At 33.8% G+C, this 23,255-nt stretch overlaps 1 protein-coding gene across 1 annotated transcript in view; it reads right to left on the bottom strand.

The window, feature by feature from the left end:
• Positions 1 to 1,065: 1,065 nt before the first annotated feature.
• LOC134241150 (uncharacterized) overlaps positions 1,066 to 23,255 on the bottom strand; it is a gene marked incomplete at its 3' end in the record, with an annotated part of 115,081 nt that continues 92,891 nt past the window's right edge. Inside the window, exons 59-88 of the mRNA XM_062723235.1 lie at positions 22,834 to 23,052; positions 22,022 to 22,064; positions 21,635 to 21,792; positions 21,159 to 21,347; positions 20,746 to 20,967; positions 20,510 to 20,552; positions 20,215 to 20,372; positions 19,379 to 19,552; positions 18,512 to 18,721; positions 18,367 to 18,409; positions 18,045 to 18,214; positions 17,716 to 17,892; positions 16,656 to 16,874; positions 16,493 to 16,535; positions 16,134 to 16,294; positions 15,850 to 16,023; positions 15,254 to 15,509; positions 14,924 to 15,093; positions 14,510 to 14,683; positions 13,921 to 14,167; positions 13,670 to 13,836; positions 13,400 to 13,573; positions 12,721 to 12,973; positions 6,260 to 6,426; positions 5,987 to 6,157; positions 5,492 to 5,756; positions 2,261 to 2,424; positions 1,812 to 1,985; positions 1,395 to 1,656; positions 1,066 to 1,238 (exon numbers count right to left, since the gene is read on the bottom strand). Of these exons, the coding sequence (XP_062579219.1) occupies positions 1,066 to 1,238; positions 1,395 to 1,656; positions 1,812 to 1,985; positions 2,261 to 2,424; positions 5,492 to 5,756; positions 5,987 to 6,157; positions 6,260 to 6,426; positions 12,721 to 12,973; positions 13,400 to 13,573; positions 13,670 to 13,836; positions 13,921 to 14,167; positions 14,510 to 14,683; positions 14,924 to 15,093; positions 15,254 to 15,509; positions 15,850 to 16,023; positions 16,134 to 16,294; positions 16,493 to 16,535; positions 16,656 to 16,874; positions 17,716 to 17,892; positions 18,045 to 18,214; positions 18,367 to 18,409; positions 18,512 to 18,721; positions 19,379 to 19,552; positions 20,215 to 20,372; positions 20,510 to 20,552; positions 20,746 to 20,967; positions 21,159 to 21,347; positions 21,635 to 21,792; positions 22,022 to 22,064; positions 22,834 to 23,052 (5,220 nt within the window). The remainder of the gene's footprint in view (positions 1,239 to 1,394; positions 1,657 to 1,811; positions 1,986 to 2,260; positions 2,425 to 5,491; positions 5,757 to 5,986; positions 6,158 to 6,259; positions 6,427 to 12,720; positions 12,974 to 13,399; positions 13,574 to 13,669; positions 13,837 to 13,920; positions 14,168 to 14,509; positions 14,684 to 14,923; positions 15,094 to 15,253; positions 15,510 to 15,849; positions 16,024 to 16,133; positions 16,295 to 16,492; positions 16,536 to 16,655; positions 16,875 to 17,715; positions 17,893 to 18,044; positions 18,215 to 18,366; positions 18,410 to 18,511; positions 18,722 to 19,378; positions 19,553 to 20,214; positions 20,373 to 20,509; positions 20,553 to 20,745; positions 20,968 to 21,158; positions 21,348 to 21,634; positions 21,793 to 22,021; positions 22,065 to 22,833; positions 23,053 to 23,255) is intronic.

The following is a 23,255-nucleotide window of genomic DNA, read 5'->3' as shown; positions in this document are numbered from 1 at the left end:
CTTTTAATTCTAAGACATGGCGCAGTGGAAAGAGCATCTGCATGAAAGTCGCGGAGTAAGGAGTTGATCCTTACGTCGTGGGTTTAAATCCCACTGTGGGAAGTGGAGACCGGTGTAGCATAATATTTTGATACCGCGATATATTGAACCCGGGTTCAAAATATGATGGCCTTAAAATATTGAGTCCCCCTGCCCTTTATATTTATGAGGGAGGGGGTTCAAAATATTATGGCCATAAAATATTGAATCCCCATGCCCTTTTAATTTATGGGGGAGGGGGATCAAAATATTATGGCCATAAAATATTGAGTCCCCCTGTCCTTATTTCAAAGGGAGGGGGGTTCAAAATATTATGGCCATGATATGTTGAATCCCCTATCCTTTTAATTTAAGAGGGAGGGGGGTTCAATATTATGGCCATAAAATATGGAGTCCCCCTGCCCTTTATATTTATGAGGGAGGGGGACTGTTATGGCCATAATATTTTGAACCCCCTCCCTGTAAAATTAAATGAGTAGGGGACTCGACATTTTATTGCCATAATATTTTGAACCTCCCTCCCTCTTAAATTAAAAGGATAGGGGGGTTCAATATTTTATGGCCATAATATTTTGAACACCCTCCCTGTAAAATAAGAAGGACAGGGGGACTCAATATTTTATGCCCATAATATTTTGAACCCCCCTCCCTCTAAAATTAAAAGGACAGGGGCACTCGATATTTTATGGCCATAATATTTTGAACCCCGGGTTCAATATTTTATAGGGGGGTTCAATATTTTGCAGTGATATTTTGAACATCGCGGGGTTCAATATATTATATGACACCGGTCCTCTGGATGATACCATATAAACTGAGGTCCCGTGTCGCAGGAGGTGCTGGCACAAAAAACATCACTCAATGCTCAATGGCCCTGAGTGCCGAGCATAGGCAGATTTCCAGCTCTCTACCGGCAAGTGGTGGCCGGCAAGTGGTGGCGTCTCCATATGAGTGAAAAATTCTCAAGGGGGATGTTAAACAACAAACAATTCTAAGATTTTATAATCTTATAACAATCAAACAAACCTTTGTTGATGAAGTCCAGTCCCTTTTCACATACTTGCTTTGGCAGTAGACTGTTGACAAATACTGGAATTATTGTCCCACAAGGTTGTCCTGATTCCAAACAAACACTGATGTTCAAATTCACCAAGTACTTCCCAGTCCCTCCAAAAAAGTCCAGATCAATTACCTTAAAACTGAAAGTTTCAAAATGAATGAGATAAAATTATATTATAATTTAGCCATCAAGTTTCCTTTTTTGTTCAGTATAATGCAGATAAAAATTTTCTTTTTATAAAATCTATACACTCTTTACTTAGCCTGAAATTAAAACTCCAACTTCTTATACTTACTCCACTACTACCAGTCCAAATAAATCAAACTTCTCATTTTGTCCAAACTTGTAACCAAACAGACTTTTGTTGAATTTCAGGTTTTCTATTCCCACCCTGAGTTGATGATCACATGGACTGATTTCTACAAATGTCTCCACAGAGAAGCCTGTGTGAGGTACGCTGACACAACACTGTACACCTGTACAGGATTTCTGTAGATGACAGGTGACAATACTGGAATCCAGGACAGGTTTACTGATGTCTCTGTCTGACACGCAGCCTAAATGAAGAAGACAAGTTTGGTTAAGAAAATTTTAGCTTAATTTTTTTGAAGGATTTTTAAACAGCTTGACTACATGTCCAAATTATCTAAAAAGTTATTGTTTTCAATTACCAAAAAAATGTGAAATTACAGAATTCCTTTTGTTACAATACCTGAAGTCCATCCTTGGTAGGGATTTTTATAGAGTTCCTTCTCATTATTACAGGTCTGGGTCTTTAAGAATTTTGTAAGGCCAAGCGTTTCTGTAAGTTTTAATGAATTGCTCTGGGAGAGAACATCTGAAGGACTCAGCTTATTCAACGATAACCAACTGGAGTATGAAAAGTCTGAAACAAGTTAAAATACTGCATGATTATATTTAAAAATTTTCTAGGAATACTGTAGATTCCTTTTTTAACACAAATACTTAATACAGTGAAATGGGCATTAGATGTCAAATTCCAAGAACAATAATTTGTGGTTGGACCGTTGATCTAGAGGGTTTACCTGAATTTAATACCTAAAAATATCGTGAAAGTAATTTTTATGTGAATTTTGCAAAAATTACTTCTTTGTGTATCATTAGGAATACATTATAATACTCTCATTCATTGCAACTTACTTGCAACTTTGAATCCATTAAACCAAGCACAGAATGGTTTAGACACGAGGTAGTTACTGACAATGGTGTTCTCCAGCTGACAAGGTGACCCATCACTGAAGCACACACTGAGCCTCATGTCTATAAGGTACTGGCCTTGACCAATCAAATCTGTAATCTTGTACCTATGGATGCAAATCATTTTCGGTAGAAAAACTTTGATTAGAGACTAAAACTAACGGTACCTCTATTCAAAGGTATTACAAACCACGTAAAGCGAAAATTCAACATTTTTGAATATACTTCTAATTTCACAAGATGAAACACACCCTTTAAGTCCGGCTTAATGGTGGCTTATAGGTCCTTAATGGTGGTTTAATGGTTGTCTTTAAGTCACCATTAAGCACCTTTAAGTAACATTTACACCACCATTAAGTTACCATAAAGCCAACTCAACGTCCTTAATGGGTGCTTAAATGTATCTTAATGGTAGCTTAATGGTGGCTTACAGGTCCTTAATGGTAACTTTTAGACCACCATTAAGTCACCATTAAGCTACCATTAAGCTAGACTTACAGGTGCTTAATGTCCAAACTCCATTAAGCTACCATTAAGCCACCATTAAGCCAAAGTTAAGTCACATTACGCAGTCGATAATATTGTTTATATGGGTGAAAAATTATTTTTATAGTGATTTGTTATCAATATTATAAATGTAGAGTTCGCTTATATCTTGATTTGGTAAAAATGAAAAAGAACGAAATTCAAAATCCAAAAATAAAAAAAAACGCCACAGTCGGGGCGCGATCCCATGACCTTAGGGTTGCAAGGCGAACGCCTTATCCATTAGGCTATCGCCGCTCTTGATAATGTGATGAAAATATTAAATATTTAACCTTTATTTTTTTCAAATTTGTTTGGACTTGTAAAGGTATTTACTAGTATTTTGTTGAACATTTCCAAAAGTCTTGAATTGATTTATTAATCAAAATATAAACAATTTTATTTGTGGATCTTAACACATTAATATAAATTTCTACACTGAGTTCGGCTTTTAGATTGATGTAATGTGATTGAGTTCTTCGCTCTGTTATTCGAAAATTTTCGAAATGTAAGCATTAAATCATGATTGAAAATAAATTTATTATAGATAAAACACAAAAGTCTATCATCGAAAAAGAGAGGAAAAACAGATTCTACTATTATTTTTAATATACTGCGGATTAACGGTTTCTGTGTTAACAATTTAGTGACAATCCTCGCGTAAGAGTTACCTGGTTAATTACCATGAATTACGTTTACAAAAACTTTTTTTAGAATATCATATTCAGTTTCAATTCTTTTTGTATCATAATGGGTATCAAAATAATTGACTTTTTACGATGAATCATAATTTTTAATTTGTTATATGCTTGCGTTAAATTTAAAATTTTTAAAAAAAATAATTGATCATTAAAATCTGTCAGTGTACGTTGTGTATGTATAGTTTCCTGTTAGTTAACCGGGGACGGGGGGACACCTAATTAAGGTCCATTGTCTGACCAGTCGGTTTACTGTACACTGATCATCTGTTAATCTTACCCCGTTTCTCAATGTGTATACATCTGGTCGGATGTCATGTTTAGTCTAATCGGCTGTTCCTCTGAAAATCGATTTTGAAATAACAATCATTGAAGACCGACTAGATTTTGACAGAATACTTACCACTGCATTATTAAAAAAAATAACGAATTAATTAGAATTATTCATGATGTAAAAGCCATTAAAAAGTTTTTCATGGTAAGTCAATCTTTGAAAACTAAACATTTGTATACCAGTAGCCCCCCCCCCAATAAAAAAGGACAGAGATTTTTTTTCATGAGATTATATAGTTATATTCCTGTGAATTCTGTAGCGGAATGTTTCTTTTAACACATGAAATAAAAATACCATTTTGTTTTTAAAAAGTAATATATATTTTGTGTTCATGAATATAGATAATTTTAAGAACAAATTGATTTTTGGTATTGTAAATTTAAGATATTTCACAAGGACTTGCTCACTGTGTGTAATAATTAATTATTTTTAAAAATCATATACACTAAAAATAAAAACAACGCATGTAATAATGATGTATTTAAAAAAATAATACTGTGAAATCACTAATTTTCAGGGGGGTTTAATTTTCGTTGTTTTCGTGGTATGAAGAGACCCACGAATTTATGCCCACCACGAAATGTAAATTTTTATATGCACAACCACCAAAACGTTCTTCATCCACGAAATCAAATCCCCACGAAGCAACATTTTTTCCCCAAACCACGAAAATTTGACCCCACGATGATTTTACAGTATACAGTTCTGATACAGGATGTCTTGTTTTATTATCACTGTAAATGATTTGAAGAAAAAATTAGACACCTCGAGCAAGCCCCTGTGGCCATTAGCTAACTTTGTTCCCAGTGATCAAGTTTATGCATGTTGACAAAAAACTCGTAGAAATTATGATCGAGACAGAGTTATGAGTTGGAATAGATTTTGCGTAAATGATATTAAAATAACTAAAAGTTAGTTCAAAGATTCTATATAAGATGCGTAAAAGTTTAATGAGGGTTGACCATTAAGTCACCATTAAGCTCAGCTTAATGGTGGCTTAATGGTAGCTTAATGAAGTTTGGACATTAAGCACCTGTAAGTTGCAGCTTAATGGTGGCTTAAAGGAATTAACTTCTTTAAGCCACCATTAAGTCACCATTAAGCTACCATTAAGCGATTGCTTAAAGGTGGTCTTTCGTCTTGTGTTTAAAAATATGCTCCAAAATGTGAGCTAGTGGTTCAAGATCATGCATACATGAGGCTTCAAGAGAGAGGGATCAGGGACCACATTGGTCTATAAGTACTTTATATTTTGATTACATGTTTATTTCAAAATGATTTAGATTGCAAGTTAGCATGAAAACAGAAACTGAGAATACAATTGCTGTAAGAACTATGGCCATTTCATTGTAATTATAGTGAAAAATGAAGGTGAATAGCTATATGAAATTACTAATTAAGATGAATTTCCCTGTTTACAGTGGCTAAACCATGTGGCATAATATGTTAAAAGACATTCAAACTGAAGATTAATGCCAAAACTGGAAGGGTTCACTTGGCAGCTCTGCAGTTGTGTAGCCAGTGTAGTAATAAACTATACAGGTGCTGCTACATATGCAATCAAAGATAATAATTTGAAGATTAACCCAATGTAAATGCCCAAAAAATATAACATACTTAATTGAAAAGACTTGGTCAATGCTGAATTTCTGTTCCTTTCCAAAGTGGAAGCTCACAAGAGAAAGTTCCCATCGGAAGGTCTCTATTTGTAACAGTAAGGAGTGAGCACAAGCATCAATACTGATGGTGTAGTTCAGAGTCCTTCTAATGAGAGAGATGTCTGTGCAGCATTGTATAGCAGTACATCTAGAGAAGATCCTACAGTTTGTATCAGCAGGCAGAGTTGGGAGGTAGGAAGAAACATTCTGCACACAGGATGGATCTAGTTTTGTGACAAAAATAATTTATTTATTGTTCATTAAACACAATTTTAAATCATACAATTATGTACAAAACATTTGAAGAATTAAGATAACAAAGTTTTAGCTATGCACTTTGTATTTACTTAAAAATCCAACCTTGATTTAATAAAATAACACTTCAAACATTGAATGTTATATCCTGGCTGCATTGTTATAAATCTCAACATTAAAAATATCATTTTGGAAGTACCTAAAGTGAAGCCTGATGCTGTCCTGGCAAAATTAGATTGGTTGCAAGGAATGTCATTGAAAAAACTGCCAACACCCAGATAATCCAACAACTGATCTGCTAATATGCTTGACAGGGAAGTAATAGAGGTTGGTATTCCTTTACTGATGAGGTAATCATTCAGACTAAAACCTAACAATGAAAGACAAGGATTCAAAGTAAAAGTTTATATCAGATTCTTAAATCTTATCATATGTAATGAAGGGTAAGTTTTAATCACTAAAAGACACTTACCTGAAATAGCAAAGGCTTGCATACTAAAATTACATGGTATGATTGATATTTTCACATCTTGCATGATAGGAATGCTCAGCATACAGTCCCCTTTACTTTCAAAACAAGCACTGAATTTGATGTTGAATACAAACGCAGATTCGACAGAGAGGTAATCAATTTTATATCTAAAAAAAAAACCAAAGTAAAATTTAAGGTAATTCCACCCTCCTATGATGTCATAGGTTTTTGCAAACTGTAATTAGTATAAATTCATACCTAATAGAACAATATCTCTTGGAAGAATGCTTTACAATAGGTGTAATGATAAATATTGTTAAGTTTAAGAATTTAAAAAATGCATATTTTCTATATTTAATCAATTATTCAATCTTTAAAAAATGTTGACAAGGGCAATAACTCCTTCTAAGGTATTTGCTTTATTGTAAAATAGTTTCCCTGATATTCACAAATCAAAAGTATCTTTTAAGTAGGAAGTATTTAAGAACACTCAGCATCAGAATTATGCATTTTAACCAGTTTTTACATATTTTTCATAATACTGTTTACAAAAAATGTGCGATTTTTTATGTTGACATACACTTCTGTTTATTTATGTTTCGCATCTTAAATAATATGGTGACCTGTACATTTTATGCAATAATTGGATAGTTTAAAGCATATTAAATGAAAATAAATGCAGTTTTTGTTCTTTGAACCTATAAAATTGTGAGGGTGGAAACACCTTAAGAAATTTATACTGTGTTGTGAGATGTGTATTGTTTCATTATGTATATAATTAGTAACATTAAGTTTCTTGAACATTCCAGAGTGGTCAACATGTTTGGTCATTTTATCTAGAACATTCTTAAATTTTGTGTATGTCCAGATTGTTCCAGTAATATCATGTTTTAACAATTTCTAGAATATTCTAGATTTATATTACTGTATAAATACCCTGTCAATTCGATGCATAATAATACTTTGTCGTATAAGCACTCATTGAGATATAAATGGGATATATTTTCACTGGGACATTGTGTGCAGCAACGGACACTCTGATGTATGTATTTTTAGATTCTTGCTAAGTTTGTACTTTATGTTTGATATATTTATTATATATTACTGTAAATAAATTATTGTTAAGTTTAAATTGTGTTATTGATCTTTGCTGGCATTTCGGGTAATTCTGACCCATAACAGAATTGGGGGCTCGTCTGGGATCAAGAATTTCTTGCACTTTTGCAGTTTATTGTCAGAATTTTTGTTAATTGAACCTTAAATTTAATTATAAGCCAGCAGAAATCAACATGGTGTTTTCGGTCACAGACTTTCTTAGTTCACCAAGTGTTCAGGTTTTTGATACGTTAAAAAAGGATGACTTGATCGCATTAGGTTTACATTTTGGGTTAGATGTTAAATCCTCTCAGAAAAAGCAAGACATTAGAATTAAGGTTGCAAACAAACTAGTAGAAGAAAACATCTTTGAAAAATACGATCTTCCAGAATACACAGTTAAATCAGAGTTAGGCTCTTATAAAATGGCTGAATATCAGTTTCAATTAGAGTTAGAGAAAATGCGATTTGAAAGAGAAAAATTAGAAAGAGAAAGAGAAGAACGAGAGAGTGAACGAAAATTTGAATTAGACAAATTAGAAAGACAAGAGCGAGAAAGAGAGCGTGAAATGAACTTTGAATTAGAGAAATTAAAATTACAGAACCAACCAGAACCGTCAGTTGTCAAAACTGAATTTGACGCAGCAAAAAATATCAGATTAGTTCCAAAATTTCAAGAAAAATCTGTAGACAAATATTTTCCACAATTCGAAAAGGTAGCAGAGAATCTTAAATGGCCACGAAATGTTTGGTCAACAATGTTACAAAGTGTACTGGTTGGAAAAGCGGCTGAGGTATACTCTGCACTAGGGGTAGTTGAGAGTTCAGACTATGAGAAGGTCAAAGCAGCAATATTAAAAGCATATGAATTAGTACCTGAAGCGTATAGACAAAAGTTCAGAAAGTATAGAAAGTTTGATAATCAAACATTTGTTGAATTTTCACGAGAGAAAGAAGATTTATTCGATCACTGGTTTAGATCTAAGAAACTTGATAAAATTTTTGCTAATTTGCGCCAAGTCATCCTGGTAGAAGAGTTTAAGGAATGTGTTCCTCAAGATTTGAAAACACATTTAGAAGATAAGAATGTGAAAACTCTTGAAGAGGCAGCAGTCATATATGATACTTATGCTCTGTCTCATAAAAAGGATTTTGTTTCAAGATCTCAGAATAGCAGTAATTCTACCAATTCAGACACATATAAAAAGAGTGGTTCAGGGTCTCAGTCTTTCACAAGTTCCCAGTCTCCATCCCAAGGTGGTTTTAAGTCCGGTTCAGGACGTGTTGAAGGATCGTCTGGAATAGGGTCACTTCCTACTTGTAGTTATTGTAAGAAAAAGGGTCATCTGATCAGTGAATGCTTTAAACTTAAGAGAAAAAATGATTTTGATAAAACTCAACCACATGCTTGTGCGGCAGTTAGAGGTGATAGAGAAGCCTTAGTTTCGATTTGTTCTGACACTCCTGATGTCCAGGGTTCACAGTCCAGTTCTATTGATTCTATGGAGGATTATAAGCCCTTTATGTCTCAGGGATTTGTTTCACTCGGTGACTCTAGCGAAATAAAACCTGTCCAGATTTTGAGAGATACTGGTGCTGCACAGACGTTATTGTTAGAGGGCGTGCTTCCTTTGTCTGAGCAGACTTCTACTGGTGGGTCAGTTTTATTACAGGGTGTGGAGCTAGGCGTCATTGATGTTCCCCTGCATAGAATTAGTTTGAAGTCAGATTTAGTTACTGGACCTGTTATCGTAGGTGTTCGACCTACTCTTCCCGTTCCAGGCATTTCTTTGTTGTTAGGCAATGATCTGGCTGGTGGAAAAGTTGTACCAGATCCTATAGTTTGTGAGAAGATCACTCCAGATGTCATGTATAATGATGAAGATGATGACATTTATCCAGCCTGTGCTGTTACTAGAGCGATGGCCAGAAGACGAGAAATGGAGGCAGACCATACTCAAGCCTTTGACGAGACGAATTCCTCTGTTGATATTGATTTGAATGACACTTTCTTATCTGACCTTAATGGCACTCAAACAAACATGGAACCACACAGTATCAAGAAGCAAGAGAAGAAAGAACTGTTACCAAAATTTGGTGGTGAGGATGATGAGTTGCATCCACTAGTTAGCAAAGGCAAGGACATCCTCAGCCGAGAACGTTTACTCTCTGAACAACATAAAGACCCAGATATCATTCAACTTAGTAAGAGGGCACTTCCACCAGAAGAGGCTACTAAAGTTGGAGAATGCTTCTATATGAAAGATGGCATCCTTATGCGAAAATGGCGACCACCTGATGCTTCTCCAGATGAAGTGTGGCGTGTTGTTCACCAGATAGTGGTCCCAGCTGCTTATCGTCGAGATGTCATGAGTTTAGCTCACGATACACCTATGGCTGGTCATTTAGGTATCAATAAGACTTCTAATAGGATTTTGAGTCATTTTTATTGGCCTAAGCTAAGAAAGGATGTTTCGAAGTTTTGCAAGTCATGCCACGTCTGTCAGATGGTAGGTAAACCAAATCAGAAGATACCATCTGCTCCTCTCCAACCCATTCCAGCTTTTGAAGAACCGTTTAGTCGAGTATTAGTGGATTGTGTAGGACCTTTGCCTAGGACCAGATCTGGAAACCAGTATTTACTTACCATTATGTGTACATCCACTCGATTTCCTGAAGCCATACCTCTACGGAATATAAAGGCAAAGAGCATAGTTAAGGCCCTAACCAAGTTTTTCAGTTTTGTAGGAGCACCCAAGGCAATTCAGCCGGATCAAGGCTCAAATTTTATGTCGGGGTTGTTCCAGCAAGTCATGCATGAGTTGGGTATAAGGCAATATAGATCAACTGCTTATCATCCTGAGTCCCAGGGAGCGCTAGAACGTTTTCATCAAACCCTAAAAACAATGCTGAAGACCTATTGTTACCAAATGATTTCAAAGAAAAACTTTACAATGCTTGTAAATTAGCACAAGAAAATTTGAAGAATTCTCAGATGAAAATGAAAATGTGGTATGACAAAGATGCCAGAAATAGGGTGTTTAAGCCAGGTGATAAGGTTCTTGTATTTTTACCTATTCCTGGTCATCCTTTACAGGCCAGATTTTATGGCCCTTACGAAATTGAAAGCAAGATCAGTGATGTAAACTATGTAGTTAAGACACCAGGTCGACGTAAAGAGAAACGGGTTTGTCACATTAACATGTTAAAAGAGTATTTTGAAAGGTGTGACCAAAATTCTGTAAAACCAGTTTCCACTTTAGCCAATGCTAAGACTGTTCAAAATTATATTGAAAGTGATACGAGTGTAGAAATGAATGAGAAAGATTGTAATCAGAGTGTTCGTTTGAAAAACTCAGAAATTTTGGCTGATTTTGATGCCAAACTTGGACATTTGAACATTCACCAAAAAGAACAAGTTAAAAACTTGATGAATGAGTATCATCAAATCTTCTCGGATGTTCCAAAGAAAACTAATGCAGCTTGTCATGATGTTATAGTTGGCGACGCTCTGCCTATCAAACAACATCCGTACCGTCTAAATCCAATAAAATTGCAGTACCTAAGAAGGGAAGTGCAGTACATGTTGGACAATGACATTGTTGAACCTAGTAAAAGTGATTGGAGCTCACCGTGTATTCTTGTACAAAAACAGGACGGTTCTTACCGATTATGTACAGACTTTAGGAAGGTGAATTCTGTCACCAAAACTGATTCATATCCAATACCTAGAATCGATGACTGTATTGACAACATTGGAAACGCGAAATTTGTCAGTAAATTTGACCTGTTGAAAGGCTACTGGCAAGTACCGTTAACAGAAAGAGCAAAAGAAATATCTGCTTTTGCTACACCAGATGGACTTTACCAGTATAAAGTAATGCCTTTTGGCATGAAAAACGCACCGGCTACATTCCAAAGGGTGATTCACTCCCTTCTTCAAGACCTTGAGGGATGCGAGGCCTACATTGATGATGTCGTCATATATAGCAACACATGGGACGAACATCTCCGAATCATGCGTGCTTTATTTGACATTTTAGCTAAAGCAAACTTAACTGTGAATCTTGAGAAGAGCGAATTTTGTCATGCTTATGTAGAGTATTTAGGTCATAAAGTAGGTCAAGGTTATGTTACACCCATAATGGCTAAAGTGGAAGCTATTGCAAAGTTCCCGATTCCTACAAACAAGAAAGAATTAATGAGGTTTTTGGGCATGGCTGGGTTTTACAGAAAATTTTGTCCAAATTTTTCCTCAGTAGTTAGTCCACTTACAAATCTTTTACAAAAGAGGGTTAACTTTGAATGGACAAAGGACTGTGAAAAATCCTTTCATAAAATCAAATCTATCCTGATGAGCAACCCAGTTCTGTCATCTCCAGATTTTTCTAAGCAATTTAAGTTAACTGTTGATGCTAGTGATGTTGGAATCGGGGCAGCTTTGTTTCAAGAACATAGTGATAATGTAGATAGAGTTGTTTCTTATTTTTCAAAGAAACTTACAAAATGTCAACGAAATTATTCTACTATTGAAAAAGAATGCCTTGCTTTGTTGTTAGCTTTACAGCATTTTGATGTTTATTTGAATGTTACTTTGCATCCAATTCTTGTGTATACTGATCACAACCCCCTGACATTTTTGCATAAATTGTCAAACAAGAATCAAAGACTGACTAGATGGAGTTTGTTGTTACAAGAATACAACATAACAATTAAGCATATCAAAGGCAAAGACAATGTTATTGCAGACGCCTTGTCAAGAGTATCCTAAACATACTAGATTTTGTATTAATGTACATGTTTTACAATTTAAGTTTTTCATTGACATTCAAACTTTTAAGGGGGGAGGTGTTGTGAGATGTGTATTGTTTCATTATGTATATAATTAGTAACATTAAGTTTCTTGAACATTCCAGAGTGGTCAACATGTTTGGTCATTTTATCTAGAACATTCTTAAATTTTGTGTATGTCCAGATTGGTCCAGTAATATCATGTTTTAACAATTTCTAGAATATTCTAGATTTATATTACTGTATAAATACCCTGTCAATTCGATGCATAATAATACTTTGTCGTATAAGCACTCATTGAGATATAAATGGGATATATTTTCACTGGGACATTGTGTGCAGCAACGGACACTCTGATGTATGTATTTTTAGATTCTTGCTAAGTTTGTACTTTATGTTTGATATATTTATTATATATTACTGTAAATAAATTATTGTTAAGTTTAAATTGTGTTATTGATCTTTGCTGGCATTTCGGGTAATTCTGACCCATAACAACTGTAAAATTTACTTATTCTTAGAATATAAACATGATAAATATGTTGAATAAATCTTGAACAGAAGAATCAACTTACACCAATCTGAATACATTCTGTATTGTATAAGTTTCCCAAGATGAAAATTTGAAATCCTTGAGCATGATCACAATTTCCAGTTTTTCTAACATAATGAAAACTTTTCCTTTGCATCTGTCCACGCTGACTTCAAACTGGACAGCTGTTTTTAGTAGAGCTATATCTGTGCAGCATTTGATACCCGAGCAGGCGGAAGAGAGAGCACATGATGTATGACTGGGTACAGGTTGAACAGACACTATTGTTGGACAGGCTGAAAGCATTTGTGAACACATATAAATGCCAAGATTAAAACAGAACAAAGAATTACTAAAAGCGCTAGAAGCTTAAAGGACCAGTAAGTGGTTCAATTGGCATCTTTTCTTAAAATCAGAAACATTATTCTAATGAAAGTTAAGTCTCTATGGATTCTTGTTTTACTTTTTTCAAAAATTCATAAACTGTGAATATTGATATTCAAGCATTGACTTTCATTATGAATTGTATGTCCACAAAAATAAATATCAATGAACCTTTGTTTTTTTTAGCAATTTATAAAAATTGACTCCACAAGAAAAAGCTCAAATACAAAAATTATTCCTACACAGTTATTATTTAATAGTTTCAAAGATAATCTCAAACAAATCATGGTGATTTTGGTATAATAAATTCCACAGCAGCATTAACTTTAAATTCATACCGCTTAGGTTCCAGTTGGCACTGCCTGCTAAATACTGTGACCTTTTACACATTGGATCCAGCATGTAGTTGGAAAGCTTCAATTTTGATTTCAGCAGATCAACAGCCCACTGTTCAAGTGTCATGTTATTTCCAAAATTTCCAATATCTTTCATCCATTTAATTAATGAAAAATCTAAAGATAGTATAAACCATTGACAGTACATATTCCTTTGTTAAAGAGTTAAGAAACTGTTTAAGCAATTCAAATACTACATGTCAAATTCATCACCTGGAATTGCAAATCCTCCTGCACTAAAATTACAAAGTGGTTTTGGCAGTCTGAAATCTTGCAAAATTGTCATTTCATTTTCACAGGCCTTGTTTTTAGAAAAGCAGAGTTTTGCTTTGAGATCAACCACAATTTCTCCAAGCAGATGTAAATCATTAATCATATACCTAAAAGTTAGAAAGAAATAATCACACAATGTTCTGAAAAAAATCAAATATAAGGAAATTTTTATCATAATGATTTTTACTCACTCCAGCTGCAAAATTCCAAATAGCTGTGCAGTTCTCTTGGTTCCCATGGGATAATCAAACAATGAAATGACAAACTTCATTTTCTCCAGTGTGATGACCAGGGTCTCTCCACAAGAGTCTACAGTGACTGAGATCTGGTAGGACGTCCCAGTGATCGAGTCATCAAAACAACAGCTGATACCAGTACAGGAGGTGTTGATGTAGCAGTTGATATTACTTGGCAAGGTAGGCGGATTCACTTTACATGCTGCATTAAATTTACACATTTAAAAAATAAGAAAATTCAGTAGATAACTTATTTGTTGCTCTAATTCCAAGGTTGGCAAGATTTGATTACATTTGATTGTAAAATAAATGCATTATTTCAACATAATTAGTTTTGGCATTTGCATAGTTTTAATATTAGACAAATATAATATCCACTTGAGTATGATACATCTGATATCAGGAGAAAGCTTATAATGCTCATTTCAGCCTGAGAATTTATATATTCAATAAATTGTGCCTCATTTTGCTCTATCAGTTTTTTTTTTGGTTATATTCAATATTGTTTGCTATCAGTTTTTTTAATCCTTCATTTGTTTTATACCTGTGGGTACATTCCACCCATTGTGTGTCTCTGGATCATAAGGTGCAGCATTCCTAGAACACCCAATCCCTACATATTCCTCAACACCCAACTCCCTCAATAACTTCTGGGCCTGTTCATGGGTCAAAACAGAGCCAAAACCATGCAAGGTTTTCCAAGATGAAAGGTCAAATCCTGAAGATATGCAAAGTGTTTTAAGATAACGGACTGTTTAAAAGTACATCCAGAACCAATTTCATACATATTCACTCAGAAGGTTATTTCAAATAAGTCGGTAAACTAGAAATATACAACTTAACTTTTTCCTTCAAGCTAAACTGTCTATTTATCCTTATTGGCTACATTATGAGAAAAAAACATGGACATGTAAACCTATTAAATTTTAACATTTTACAGATTTCACAAAATTCTAACCAGGATTCAGGTAGTCAAGTTCCATGCTGCAGAGTTGTTTAGGTAGTATAGTATTGTGGAATATAACCACAGAGTACACACAATCTGAGAGATCAGAGGTCTCCATACAAACACTCAGGTTCATGTTCAACAGGTACTTCTTCTCCATAACCATGTTCTGGATGTTGAAACTGTTCAAACAAATCATTCTCATCATTATATAACATTATTAAAAGGGAGTGCCCTAAATAGGACCACACATTTAAAGCTAATTGATATTTGCATCTATTCTAACAATACACATCTTAATACAAAAAATTACATGAGCAACAAGACATCTTTATTACTCACTCTATTCTGATGGCCCCTTGCAATGTGAAATGATCAGTTGTTCCAAAATCATAATCAAACAGAGTAATGTTGTACTGCATTTTCTCAATGTTTAGACTCATGATAGCTTCACATGGATCCATCAGGACTTGTACATTGATGGAGCGACCATTAAGGAAGGCTATCTCAGCACAGCAGTCTATACTGGTACAGGTGTTGGGGATGTGGCAGGACACTGAACTGGGTAATGCAGGCAGGAATGGAATGCTGGGACAGTCTTCAAAATATGTATACATGTGTCATGTTTTAGAAAATATTTACCATTGAAAAGTAGCATTACATGTACCACAACATCATCTAAAATTTTAGTTAGTGTCAAAAATAACATGCAGCAGTTTTCATATCAGATCAAATTTGGCTTTTAAAACATCCTGTTGAATGAATATGCAATTCACATAACACATAGTCATGTGTATTCACTTGACAGGTTAAGCACCTCCCATTCATCTCTCTCTCCCCATTACCATCATCATTGAAAAAAAAAAGTCTTTATTTATCCAGCATAGTCTGAATGTAATTTTTTTCAAGCATCAAATGAAAATATCACCAAACCATACCATTCTTCCATCCACTTCCACTAAGATGATAGTTTCCTGATGTTCTTTTACACTGTGGATCTTTTAAAAAATCTGACATCCCTAAGGATGAAAAAAGTGATCCAGCATTTAAAGATGAAAGAACAGCTTTAGTGTCTAATCCTCGGTCCTTCAACCATGACTGCAGAGAAAATTCTGAAAATAGGAAGGTTATTTTTTTTATTAGTAAAACATTAATTATTAAGTATTTTATGAATTATTTAACATTGTATATATACATGTTCTCAAAAGAAGCTTTTAACAACCTGACACAAATCCACTTCCCCATTCACACAAAGTTTTAGGAAGGATGAAATCCTGAATCAGGTGAACAGTGTCTAATGCACATGGTCCTACTCCATAGCAAATCTTCAAACTTGCTGAGATTTTGTAGCTTTTTTCCAATGGCTTGTCATCTATTTTGAATCTGAAAAAAAACTTCTACTGTGATTCTTAAGCTTGATACACTTTTTTAACTCATTCAAAGTCATACAAGATGATTTTAGTATGAGGATTATGTTTTCTATTTCATCTCTATCTTAAAAACTCTGCTTTGGGATTAAATTGCATAAGATTTAACATTTGAGAAAAACACACATGAAACAGATAATACATTTATACATACTCAAACTGAATGACGCTCATAAGAAATCTCTTTTCCACAACACCTGCAAATAACAATTATATTCTTTGTGCATTACTCAAACATTATTCTCACCTCAAAAGAAAAGAGAAAGTTGAGTTAACTATTTTAAGCACTAATAATATATAACATAAAACAAAATTACCAAAACTGTAGTCTTTCAGAGCAATTTCAATCTTTAGTTTCTCTATTTGGAAAGTCAGTATGTGGTTACAGTCATCAAGTTTGACTCCCACAGTAAAATGGTGCCTCAGTACAGAATCTTCTGCCAAGCAACAAGTCACTCCTGTACAGTAATCAGGTATGTTACATCTGACTGTGGATGGTAAGGCTGGCAAGTTAGATGTCACGCCTGACTTGCACTCTGGAACAAAAAATAATATTTATTTGAAATAATGCCGTATGTACATGTAAACCTTTGATGAAATGATCAGTTTGAAGGAAAAAAATGGTGGTGAAATTAACCATTCATTGTCTTTTAATTACAGTATTTTTAAATTAATAAACTCCATAAACTGGCCAGTGTCATTCTATATTACATTTATGTCAGAATACTTTAATTGCACACTGATCTAACACAATTCTCTCAATGGTTCATTGAAAAGATTTTACATAATATTTTTTATGTCAATTATGTGTTCTAGTTTGCAGATCCAGCATAATAAAGCAAGTGTGGAAGTGTTCCCTATATGCATCCTTCATGCAAGTTTGGTACAGGTAGGGCTTATAGTTACTTGGGAGTGGACTTGCTCCTAAAACTTTCACTAACATCAGGGGCATAGCATTATCTTATCTTGACCTCATTGGGGTGAGCTAAAACTAAGAGGCCCATGGGTTACATCACTGTCAATAATCAGCAGATTATTTTCCCTTTATATTCTAATGTAAATCTTTGATTGTCTATTTTGGCCATGTCTAACTCTGACAGTCATTTATGCTACATGTGTATGAGAAAATTAGCTGAAATTGTTTCAGCGTTCCCAAGAAGAAGCTAAAAATATTCAAAGGTTTATGCCTACAGATGAAAGACAATGACAAAAGAAAACAGGCAGCCATAGGTCACCTGAGATAATAAAGTGAATGTTGATCACAAATATCAGTTAGTAAAGAGATGAACAAACTTTGTTCAAAAATGCTCACCATTAGTTCAAAATATCTACAGGTCAATTGCTTGCTTTTAGTAGGTTTATATTTTAATTACTTACCATTTTTCCACCCTTTGCTGTTGGCAGGGCTGTATATTGTGGATGTAAATGAACAAGGGTCTTTGTTAAGGTATGACCTTATGCCAAGCATGTCCAAAAGTCTGTCTTTATTCACCTGTGACAGAATGGAACCCTCCGGTAAGGAAAGATCTCGGTACCACTCCGACAAACTGAAGTCTGAAATAGGAGAATAATTCATAAGTATTTTCAAGCACTAAAAATTATACTAAAACTCATCCTTATTATTCTAAAATTTTCCTCCTTATCATGTTTTTTCTTTACCCTAAAAAAAAAGTCTACTCTAAATCATATTATTAATGACTTCATACTAGCTGTGGCAAATCCTTCTGTCCAGTCACAGATTTTCTTAGGTAGAAGTGTGTTCTTGAAGATGTCAATGTTAATGATACATTGATTGTCATCTGAGGCCTCAAAACATGCCTTGATGCTCATTGACACTTTAAACTGTCTTTCAATGTGCATATCCTCTATCTTGTAGCTATGTGAGAAATTTTAAAAATCAATGATGAAGATATACATATTCTATTATCTTCTTAAATACAATCAAGGTACACATACTTTATTCTTTTCTTAATTTCAATCTTTTTTTTTAACAGCCAACTATTTGCATGTGTATCTACAAAAACTTACTCTATGCGAATCACACTGTTTAAGTAAAATTTGTTCTCAGTGCCTGAAAAGGAAATAATACAAAGCTAGCAAAATCTTATCATGTGATAACTAAATTGACAATAAATTAAAAAAAAAATATTTAAATATCAAAAAGCATACAAACCAAATGAAATATCATCCAAACTGAGGTTAAAAGACAATTTCTCAACTCCAACCAATATCCAGTGGTTACAAGCATCTAATGTGATATAGGTCTCAAAAGACCGCTGTAAAAAATCAATGTCCATACAACAACTGACAGCAGTGCAGGTGTCCTTAATCAGACAGGAAACAGGGTCTTTGATTGGACTGGTCAACACTTCCATCTGACAGTCTATAAAGCAATGCAAAATTAATAGTGTATGCACACAAAACTTATTGATGCAAATCTTTTTATCAATCAATTGGCAAGTAAAAGAAAGGAAAATCAAAATCTATATCCGGTTTACTGTAAACCAACTTTTGTTCACGTGCAAGAAATATCCAGGACTTTGGCGACCTACTTATACTGACAAATATTAATTGCAGCAAACCACTTAATTTGCTTTTTGTCTATAGAGATGTTCCCTCAGTCTCAAAAATTTATAGTCGCAGATTGATTTCAAACTGAAAAATTGTGAATAAAAGATGACGCAAATAATAGTTGTTTTACAGTACATGTACTTCATACAATGAATATCTTTCAAGTGTATGACAATATCATAGCTGTCAACATTACAAAATGAAGTCTCATAAGGAAAGAGTTCCTGGCTGCTGGAGATTTCTCCCCTATTTTGTTTACTTTTAAATTTTTGAGATCATAATAAGTTGGCATAGAAGTGGGTAATGATACAGACAAGAGCTGTAGAAACTTCAAAATTTTTATGTAATAGTAAAAGCTATTTCAAATTGATTTCAAATGTTTGCTTGAGTAAAACAAATTTTAAAAGCATATTTTAGACCCTCAAACCAAAAGATTAAAAGACAAATTACAAATATATAATTTATATACCTGATTTCCATCCATTAACATGTGGACTGTATGCTGGTCCTGCCCTCTGACAAGGTATTTCCTGGGTGTACTTGGCAATACCAAGCTCCTCCAACAACTTTGCAGCATTAAGGTTGGACAACTGAGAACCAATACTTGCCCCAATGTTGTTGTACCAATTTTTCAAAGAGAAGTCTTTGAAAAAAAAAAATTATTTAGTATTTTTTTTATAACATTAAATTTTACTAACATAAACTCACAGTCATAACCACACATAAAAACTTGCATAGCTTGCATTACAATGCAACTGTTTTGTAAAACACATTTTCATTGGCTAATGTATTGATGTCTGAGCATTAAGAAGAAGGAAAGCTTTTCATTGTGACATCTAAATAGATCGAGCCATGCAAAAACACAATGCTCCATGAATTATTTAATATAATGATACTCAACAATATATGATGTAAACATCAAACATAATGCACACTGCATTGCAAAGATTGCATCAGAATAGGGATAACTATCTTCTAATTTGGTATTTGCAACTGTTAATTTTGATTAAACAATTACATATATCCATTTTAATGGCTCTGCTTACACCTCATCAGGAATATAAATCTGTTTGCAACTGTAAAATGAGCATTAACAGTTGCAAATATCAAATTAGAAGATAGTTTTTTCCTAATATGAACCTGTTGCTTTTTTTCTGCTGGGGGGTGGGGGGGGGGGGGGGGGGGGGTCAACAGTTGTAGAATGTAAACTAGTTCACATTATTGAATGACTTGAAGTGGCAACAGTTAGTGGTTAATAAGATTGATATTTTCCTACATAATAGACTTTCCCACAGTAAAGCAAACCTGGAATGGTATAAGCAAAGTCCCAGCTACATCCTGGTTTAGGAATGACCACTTTGTCCAGTAATTTGAAATCATAGACACAAGTATTTTCTTCCAAACAGATCTTGACACTTAGGGATAATTGCAAATCTGTCTTCTTAACTTCATCAATTTGGTACCTTAAGACAATTATGCAGTAAATCATATATATATATTAAAAAAAGACTGTTGTCTGCAAATTGTATAAAATTTCGTGTAAAAAAAATTAGCACAAGAGTAAATTTGTTTGAAATGCGGTATAAAAACAATTCCTTACAGAATCTGTACGAAATTTGCAAGTTTGAAGTAATCTTGGCTGCCTAAAAGTGAAAAAGAGTAATATGTCAGTTTGCTCATATAAAGATTTCTTAAAAAGATTTCTGAATTTCAGACATTGTCAAGTACAGCTAGTAAAATAATAATAACAAGATTGCTTTTTTAAATTGTAAATAATTTTTACCTCAAACAATACATCAATTTTTTTTAATTATAAGTGTACAAATCTAACCATACCATAAGAGAAGGAGAAGAGTGTCCTCTCATATACATAGTTTTCTATTCCCGCTTTCAGTGTCTGCAGACAAAGGTCAAGGTCAAGGAAGAAGTGAATGGTTTGTTGTAGAGGATCCTGTAGATCTAGACAACATTCTATAGCTGTACACTGACTCTTTATGTGACAACTCAGGGGTAGTCCACTTGTAATCTCTGTTAAATTCCCTATTGCTAATGGACAGTCTGAAAAAAAAGTTCTGCATTACAGTAAATCTTTGAATGAAGGTTGGCATCAAGCTTCTGTTAAATACTTGACTATAGCTGTGCTAATACATGCTACATCAATATTTTGGATTGACTCCTCTAAAATACATATACATGTAATTTTGTTACATTGTTTTTAAAAACAAGTTAAAACTTTAATAAATAAACACCTATTTTCCATCCACCTTGGTCTGGAGACTCGGGTTTGTAAGCAGATGAAATTCTGTTACACTGTTTTGTTTTAGGCAACAAGAAGTTGGTTATTCCTAATGCTTCTTTCAAGATGGAAAGTTGGGTTGCTGACAATACAGACCCAATGGAGAGAGACATTTTCTTGTACCATTCACTTAAGGAAAACTCTGAAAAAAGATTTTGAATTCTTTTCAGTTAACTATCAGAAACTCTATATTCACATACCTATTGGTAATAATTATTGTCAAAATACATTTATAATGAAACCTTTGTCCTCTGGCATGCATTGAGAAATTTTTTGAAAGAGTAGACATTGTGTCAGAGAGTGCTGTGCAAAGAATATGGTAAAACTGAAATTGTTCAAATGTACAGTGAAACAACTTGAACTGATGTTCAATCTCTTTGACAGTTTTCATTTTAACTTATCTTAAAACTTGATGACTAATTAACCTACCAGAAGAGACTAATGACCAGTTACACTCAATTTTTGGAAGGTACATATCTTTTGCAATGTTCTGGGAAAATATACATGGCTTGTTTCTCTCCAAACAGACTTCAACTTTCATGTTCACCAAGTACTTGGTATATCCAACAAGGTCTTCAATACTGTATCTAAAATGACCACAAAAAAACATTCAAAATACAACATGATTACTTCAAATCCATTCAATATAAATGAATATAATTAGAAAAGCTGGATATTAAAGCATGTTTTTCAAGGAAGTAAATTTTCAGATTTTTTTTTTGATTTTCAGAATATAATTTTTTAAAATCAAATGGGTAAAATTCAAAGATCTTTCTTAATTTACATCAAAGATTTATAAAATGAGCACAAACATACTCTATCTTTATAATATTCTGCAGCCAAAACTTTCTCTTTGTTCCTGAAAAAAGATTCATCACAACTCAATATAAAGCAACAAAGAATTTGACAATTCTAATTTAGTAAATTAAACTTAATACACTTCATAAACTTCTAATATTTTCACAATAATTTGACACATCTGCAACCTAGCATGTTTTGAGATGTTAAAATACCTTTAAAATATAATAATAAGGAACAGACCCAATTCTTCATTTCATGAAAGGATACATGTCAAGCAAAGGGTCTCAATGCAGATATTTATCAGTCACAATCTTCGTAATAGTTCTTATGACAATATATTTTCTTGCCCTCAAAAAAAGGGGAACCAATGTACAAAATATGGAGTCAGTTCAGCACAATGTTCTAAAGATCTTTAGCAAACACCATCTTTCTTTGTCATTGATTAGTAGTTGACCCTTGTAGCAGTTTTCTTTCTTTCTTTTTTTTTTTTTTTTTGGGGGGGGGGGAGGGGGCATTGTACCAACTTTGGGTTTGTCAAGCAAAAGAGTTCTCAGGATACAGATAAAGTAGTTATGTATATATGTCAACTTTTATTATAATGACCTTTAATTTGACTTTGTGAGGATACAGAAAGGTATTATATACTCAAAACCAATGTGCCAAATTGATATCAGTTGAGTAATGGACTTTATGATTTGGGTAGAAAATGAATATCTTTATGTCCAGTATGACCTTGATCTTTGATCTTGTGACTACAAAATCAGTTGGGATCATTTACTTATTATAGGGCTCAATGTTCTAAGTGAAAAATGAAAATTGTACATTACCAAAAGTGTAGTTGTGGAGACTAAATTTTCTTCTATACTGCTCAATTCCGACAACCAAAGTTTTGTTACATGTGTCAAGATTGAGGTAAGTCTCAAAGTTTCTTCCTATTGGCTTTACTTGCACACAGCAGTGAATCTCTGTACATCTAGAGGAGATGGAACACAACACTGGTAGACCTGCCAGGCTTGGTTTCTTGTACAGTTGGGATTTTGGACACTCTGAAATTGAAATCAGAAATACACAATGCCTAAAGACAACAATGCTAGAAAGTTACTTGAGTCCCATTCTTCTTCTGAAGAATCTTAAAAGATTCTATTCCTTCTTCATTCTCATGCAAAATGTGAAAAATCCCATACTTAGAGCCAACTCTAGTCCAAAGGTGTCCCTAATTGTGGACCTACCTACCTAGGAACCATGAAAT

Source organism: Saccostrea cucullata, unplaced genomic scaffold (genome assembly GCF_032062105.1).
Source record: "Saccostrea cucullata isolate Sc308-1 unplaced genomic scaffold, CSIRO_AGI_Scuc_v1 ctg2216, whole genome shotgun sequence".
In the NCBI taxonomy this organism is placed as follows: Eukaryota; Metazoa; Mollusca; class Bivalvia; order Ostreida; family Ostreidae; genus Saccostrea; species Saccostrea cuccullata.
The sequence above is the reverse complement of the archived record's forward strand: the minus strand, read 5'-3'. Positions and strand labels throughout refer to the sequence as shown.